Source organism: Diabrotica undecimpunctata, chromosome 7, assembly GCF_040954645.1.
Source record: "Diabrotica undecimpunctata isolate CICGRU chromosome 7, icDiaUnde3, whole genome shotgun sequence".
NCBI classification, from domain to species: Eukaryota; Metazoa; Arthropoda; class Insecta; order Coleoptera; family Chrysomelidae; genus Diabrotica; species Diabrotica undecimpunctata.
Genome location: NC_092809.1, coordinates 39670808 through 39678475, shown reverse-complemented (window position 1 = coordinate 39678475; position 7668 = coordinate 39670808). Strand labels below are relative to the sequence as shown.

The window sequence follows — 7668 nt, the reverse complement described above, 5'->3', positions numbered from 1 at the left end:
ACTCTAAGAGCATTTAAGGATAGAGACCAATGGAATGGAGAAAATTTGTTATTAGTATTGGAGGAAATCACGATCTTCAGTAATAGACAAACAACAAGAGAGAGAGAGAGAATACTTTTTACAGCTGCACCATACTCTTTATTTAATAGCCACACCTTGTAATTTGTTCAGTTTCTGTAGTAATATTCATAAAGGTAAAAAAAATACTATTAAGTTTGTAGAACATTTATTTTTAGAGTAGTATAAATTTTGAAAATACATCTTTAATCAATGTTCCAGTACAAATGGTATTACCATTTGTCAAGTTCATAAAATAATCCTAAAGTCTAATACAGAATATTAAATTTATAAAAAAAACACCATTTAGATTTATTCAAATAATTATGTGAAAATGCATATTTAAGCTCACTCATATTCCAAACTCAGATTCTGTATTGTTGAAAATTTTATAAATTTCCCCCAAATACCACATTTAAAACAAAATATTTAATGCTAGATGTCTCTTAATAGTTTCCTTTCAAACCCCATTATTTGTTTAATAAAAATTAATTGAAAAAAAGAACCTCCACGATTTTACAAGTATTTTTTAACTGATCCATTTGCAAGTTCCATTCAAATACTGCCAATAAATACAAATTCAGAAATGCCTTTGGCAAATTCAACAGATCTTTACTAGATATTACATTTTAATATTTCAAAAAGAATACCTTACTTATTATTTAATTTACTATGTAATATAATTTTTATTAGAAAAAAGCATTATTATTGGCAACATTGCAGCTGTAAAGTTCATATACTAATAAAGAATTCAGAATCATTTTGTTTAGCTGTCAAATATGTATTTTAATTTTTAAACTTAAATTTATCAGAAAAATGAGGTCAAATATGATCAAAGATACAACGGATGAACTTTCTTTAATGTGACATTTTTTCTACAAGTTGGGCACTTCTTAGAAGTCTTAGCCACTTGCTTGATACATGTCATACAAAATATATGTCCACAGAGAGTTGCACCAGCAACAACAGGATCACCTAAGACTTCAAAACATACAGGACAAGTTGGCTTGCTTTTAACAGGAGATTTTTCTTCTTTGGGTTTTTCTTTTACTTCATCTATAGTACTTATTATAGAGTGTATACTTTCCATAACTGCATTTACTTGATTTTGCAACTTATTCCAATTATCTGGTTCAGTGTTACTAGTATTAACTTCTACATTATCAGTATCTAATATATTATGAACAATGTCCATTAATTGTTCTTCACTAGGTTTTGGGTCTGGGTTCTAAAAAAATAAATGATTTAAAATATTCTCAGCATTGAATCACTATCTGCAGCTAAAATTGGCTGCAATGAAGCAATAAAACAGAAATTACACAATTTAAAAATTATGTCCAATGTGTGGGCACTTAACCACCCTTCCACTCAATTTAAGAGGTCTACTGTGACTATTAAAGTAACTTACACAGCACAGAATAAGATTAATAGAGACCTTTGGAGATTTGTGTGTATGTCCAAAGAATTGAAGACAACCACCAACAATCATATTTTTTATGGTATTAGCCATAAAAAAACTTAATTTAAATTGGAATTGACTCATTGTCTGAAAAACACATGTAAAAAGATTATATTCACTACTTACATTTTCGCCTTCTTGTGAAACTTGCTCCACCTGATCTGAAATGTTAGGAACAGATACCACACCACAATCATCATCCGAATCTGATAGAACATACAAAGATTTGGTTGTAACCGTTGGTTTGGTGGCTGGAGTGTCTTTAGGTACATGTATGATATCATCGTCGTCGTCATCTGAACAATTTGCAGCTTTAAAAAAATTGTTAACCTGACTTGTAATACTCTTCATAAATTCGTTTTTTAGATCATTGGAAACCTCATTGTCAGAAGAGTCTGAGTCTAGACATTGAAATGCAGGCTTTGTAGATACTAGCGTATTGTTTTTAGATGAACCTTTACTATTCCTTTTTTTATTTCGTTTGGTCTTAGGTTCTGAAGCTTCTGGACCAATATCTATATTTTCATGTTCATCAGGAAATTTTGTCATAGCAACAACTGCTGCACGACGACGAGTTCTTTTACTCATTGTAATTAACCGTGAAAGTGTTAACTATTATTTAAATATAATTTGTCTATCAAACCTATTTTTTTACTATTATTTTCACAAAATATTTCTCTGTAAACGGTTTACCCCTGTTTACTGCCAAGCTAATAACAACAGCCAACTGTAAATATGACATTTGACATGACATTTGACCACATGATATTACAGTTGGATCTTTCTGGTTTCTGATTGGTCGCCGTTCATGTATGAATAATAGGTTGTATAATGTGTTGGCGATTGAGAAATTACCATGTGAACGTAATTTAAAATAAAAGTAAACAAATTTTATTTAATATAGCTATACTATAATTTTATGACCCATGATACTATTATATTATTATACCATGATATTATTTTTCATAGTAAATAAAAAGCCTTTTTCATGACACTCTTTGATACAGGTATCTAACAATTGCTTTTGATAAATTTGGTAATGACAATCTATAATATAAAAATGAATCGCAAAATGTGTTGATAAGCGCATAACTCAACAACGCATGGACCAATTTGAACAATTCTTTTTTTAAAATGTTCCTTGAAGTATAAGGATGGTTTTTACGGCGAAGAAAAATTCGAATAATTTCTGAGAAAACCCTAAAACAGCCCTTTTCTTTTTCCCATACAAATATTTTCTAACTAAATGTAGAGTCAATTTGAACTTTATTGCTATTCAATAAAGTTTATATTAAATTACAAGCACTCACTGTTGTCTAAACAATGTAGGTGTGTTCCTAACGTCAAAGAGTCAATTTGCGCTTTATTGTCGCTGCACAAAGTTCAAATTTAATCAAATGTTTGTGTGTGCGTGTTCGCGTTGGAGGTGAGGAGGTGGAGGATCGTGAACCCAACCAAATTGAAAAGTAAAAAAACGTAAGAGCTATAGATTTTATTGGCCTCGCAATATTCTTTCTTTTGTTTTAGTTTCGGAACGCGACATAAATTGCATCAGTTTTCACTGTCCTTGCATCTGTCAAACAAACCGCGTTAAAAAGAATTTATTATCTTTAATGATTAATTTATTATTAATTCAATATACTCTATACACATACAACATTGTTTTGGCTTAAAGGACTTGACTCCAAGTCATATCAAATTTAAAAAAAAAACTAAAATGTAGTGTTATATCCTCTTTGATTATATTCTCTTCCACAGACAAAGTAGAAATTTCACAGACAACAACAACCTGTCACATTCATGCCCGGGTATCTCTTATGGGAGTGACAGTCCTCTGAAATTTGTATTTCCTAAGGACACCAGAGGGCGTAGCATTCATAGCAAAGCTTCGTGACTGCGCAATACCGCAACCAACAAAACAAGTACGCCACATAGATAAAGAAGATATTACTGAATAGATAGGAAACTGTGTAGGTTATTTCTGGACAATGCGCCCTCTGGTGGCCTTAGGAAAGCAACATCTTTTTAAATAATCTTCTCGTAATTCTTTAAATATAAAGATTAATATTGAGGGTTTGATTACAAAAATAAAACAAACGTTGGTTCTTTTTCTAGTTTATTTTTTTTATAAACATTAATTACATGTATTTAAATGTAGTTGGTTAAACAGTGGCTATTCTGTAGTTTCTATAAATTACAACACAGAAACAGAGAAGAAATAGCATCACATTTCAAGGTGGACTTATATCTCGATCCAACATAGCGGGCTTCTGGTCCAAAATGAATTGTGAAAATGCTTTCACACTTTCGAACCCTGTCCATAGGCTTCACCTTCAAGTCTTCTCTGCCAATTTTATTCATCCAAATATCATAAAGCTAAACAAATAAATAGTTTGTTTTTAATATTTTCTGTGAAATAATGTTACATAGTATATTTCTAGAGGTGCTTTACAAAAGGACAAATGAACAAAAGTTTTGTAAAAAAAGTTCTTAAAACATTGAAGAATTGCCACATTTTTATTGGCGATAATTTTACTTCCTAAAAAACTTTTACCTAATTCTATATCGGCAACAATTCTAATACACATCATAACGTGAACGGAAAGAAGTTTGGGACAACATCGGACATTTTAAGGCAATTATTAAAAAATAAATAAAATCTTATATCAGCATTTTCTACTTACCTCCCTATCTTTTGGAAAAATATGCATTTGAGCATCCTTATTGTAATTATTACAACCATTAACGCAACAGTTAAAAACCGTAATTATTTAAATATGATGGCTAAAAAGCAAACAATTATTTAATCGCAAATAATACAACTCGAAACACTGTGTCGAAACCACAATAAAAATGGCGTACCATGCCCGGGTATCTCTTATGGGAGTGACAGTCCTCTGAAATTTGTATTTCCTAAGGACACCAGAGGGCGTAGCATTCATAGCAAAGCTTCGTGACTGCGCAATACCGCAACCAACAAAACAAGTACGCCATTTTTATTGTGGTTTCGACACGGTGTTTCGAGTTGTATTATTTGCGATTAAATAATTGTTTGCTTTTTAGCCATCATATTTAAATAATTACGGTTTTTAACTGTTGCGTTAATGGTTGTAATAATTACAATAAGGATGCTCAAATGCATATTTTTCCAAAAGATAGGGAGGTAAGTAGAAAATGCTGATATAAGATTTTATTTATTTTTTAATAATTGCCTTAAAATGTCCGATGTTGTCCCAAACTTCTTTCCGTTCACGTTATGATGTGTATTAGAATTGTTGCCGATATAGAATTAGGTAAAAGTTTTTTAGGAAGTAAAATTATCGCCAATAAAAATGTGGCAATTCTTCAATGTTTTAAGAACTTTTTTTACAAAACTTTTGTTTATTTGTCCTTTTGTAAAGCACCTCTAGAAATATACTATGTAACATTATTTCACAGAAAATATTAAAAACAAACTATTTATTTGTTTAGCTTTATGATATTTGGATGAATAAAATTGGCAGAGAAGACTTGAAGGTGAAGCCTATGGACAGGGTTCGAAAGTGTGAAAGCATTTTCACAATTCATTTTGGACCAGAAGCCCGCTATGTTGGATCGAGATATAAGTCCACCTTGAAATGTGATGCTATTTCTTCTCTGTTTCTGTGTTGTAATTTATAGAAACTACAGAATAGCCACTGTTTAACCAACTACATTTAAATACATGTAATTAATGTTTATAAAAAAAGTAAACTAGAAAAAGAACCAACGTTTGTTTTATTTTTGTAATCAAACCCTCAATATTAATCTTTATATTTAAAGAATTACGAGAAGATTATTTAAAAAGATGTTGCTTTCCTAAGGCCACCAGAGGGCGCATTGTCCAGAAATAACCTACACAGTTTCCTATCTATTCAGTAATATCTTCTTTATCTATGGTCACATTGCCGGTGTAAAATACATTGGTGTACACACACGTGTTGTTTTTCTTGGATTTTCTGTTACCTTATCTACTCAGTTTTCTTTTGTCAACTTAATAAACGAAACAAATTCTCCAGTTTTCTTCGATTTATTTTTGATTGATTGTCTTATATCGTGTTTTGTGTAAAGTGTTTTAATACCTGTGATTAATAATTATTAAGTATATCTGGTAGGCCTCCTATAAGACGAAGTAATTTAGGTAGAAGAACCCGAAATGCTACAAACCAAACTACTTACCGATCTAATCATGCTGCACAAGAACGTGACGACCGAAATGAACGTCAAAGAATTCGTATATCACGAACCCGGGAAGCGAGAGCAAAAGATTCAACGTTTGAATCGAGCTGCTTTCAATTACGATTTGTCAATTGACTACAGTAATTAACAATGTGTTACTATTGGATCTATGAACTTGGTTTGCTCTCATTGTAAGGCATTGAAATACAAAAATGAAGCCAATGGATTGTGTTGCGCAAATGGGAAAGTGAAATTGATACCATTGGATCCACCACCAGAGCCATTATACTCATTGGTTTCAGGAATAGGACCAGATTCTATACACTCTTTGTCAAATATCAAAAAATATAACAAAATCCTTCAAATGACGTCGTTTGATGCGTCCATCCAAGAGTTGCACCGAGAAAAACTGTATGATCTCAACACTTTGAAAGAATTAATTCAAACAAATCTTCCACTATTGAATAAACAACAAAAGTATATATTTGATATATACATTTGTTACTTGTGAAAGTAACAAATGATAGAACAGGAGGATTTACTTCTTAGATGCCCCTGGTGATACAGGAAAAACTTTTTTGATTTCATTGATATTAGCAACAATTCGTTCACAAAATAAAATTTCACTTGCACTCGCTTCGTCTGGAATCGCAGTAACTTTGCTTAAATGTGGTCGAACAGCCCATTTAGCACTAAAATTGCCAAACTCCAACCTGCAACATTTCGAAGAACTCTGCAATGGCAAAAGTTTTGCAGAAATGTGAATTGATTGTTTGGGATGATTGCACGATGGCACATAAAAAATCTTTGGAGGCTTTAGATAGAACCTTAAAAGATCTACGGAGCAATCATAACGCATTTGGTGGTGCAATGATTTTATTAGCTTTATTAGCAGGAGATTTTCGTCAAAGCCAGTGATTCCACGATCAACGCCAGCTGATGAACTCAATGCATGTTTAAAGTCCTCCAATTTGTGAAAACATGTCAAGGTATTACACTTAAGCAAGAATATGTGTGTCGTGTTGCAAAATGACCAATCTGGTGACATATTCTCTAAACAACTCATTGACATTTGTAATGGCAAATTTCCTATAGACACCTTGACTGGTCTCATTAACTTATTCAAAAGGTGTTTCCAGATGTTGCTCAAAATTACAGAAACCATGATTGGTTTAGCGAACGGGCTATATTAGCTGCAAAAAACAGATATAAATGAATTAAATTTCAAAATTCAAGAACAAATTACAGGCGAATTGAGGATATATAAATCAGTCGATTCGGCTACTAACCAAGATGATGTCGTCAACTATCCGAATGAATTTTTAAACTCACTGGATTTACCAAGATTGCCACCTCACAATCTTCAATTAAAGGTTGGATCGGTAGTTCTAATGTTGAGAAATATCAACCAACCGCGTCTTTGCTCAACCACAGGGGCAATCATTAGGTGTTTGTGGTATTAATCTAGAAAACCAATGTTTCCCACATGGTCAATTGTATGTTGCCTGTTCCCGAGTTGAGAAACCATCAGATTTTTTTGTATATTCACTAGGTAATCAAACGAAAAACATTGTATATCATAAAGCACTACAATAAAAATAAAACAGATTTTTGTTAATAATTATGATTCACTTGATTTACAATAAAGCGATTACTGAAAATACATATATACGTTTTATTTCATTATTCTTTATTACATCGGTTATTGACCCTATGTTAATAATAATTAATAATATAATTAAATAATTAATAATTAATTAAGAGATAATTAATAATAAATAATTAATTATCTCTATGTTTTGTCATTGAAGCACCCACTTTATAAATATTTGTCACCTTTAGGTTCCCACTATCCCTTTAGATTATTTTTCAATTAGGTTTGAACCTTAAGTTCCCCTCTTAGTTTGAAGCCCTCTGGCAGACATCCCAGTCGGGGTTTTTAGTGGGTCCAAAAG

General features: G+C 31.7%; 1 protein-coding gene across 1 annotated transcript; it reads right to left on the bottom strand.

Annotated features, from left to right (window-relative positions):
• Window positions 1-209: 209 nt before the first annotated feature.
• LOC140446254 (uncharacterized) lies at window positions 210-2258 on the bottom strand. The gene is made up of 2 exons (XM_072538794.1): window positions 1643-2258; window positions 210-1285 (listed from the first exon to the last, which is right to left on the bottom strand). The coding sequence occupies exons 1-2, from the start codon at window positions 2102-2104 to the stop codon at window positions 890-892; spliced, it is 858 nt and encodes a 285-aa protein (XP_072394895.1). The 5' UTR covers window positions 2105-2258; the 3' UTR covers window positions 210-889.
• Window positions 2259-7668: the final 5410 nt, after the last annotated feature.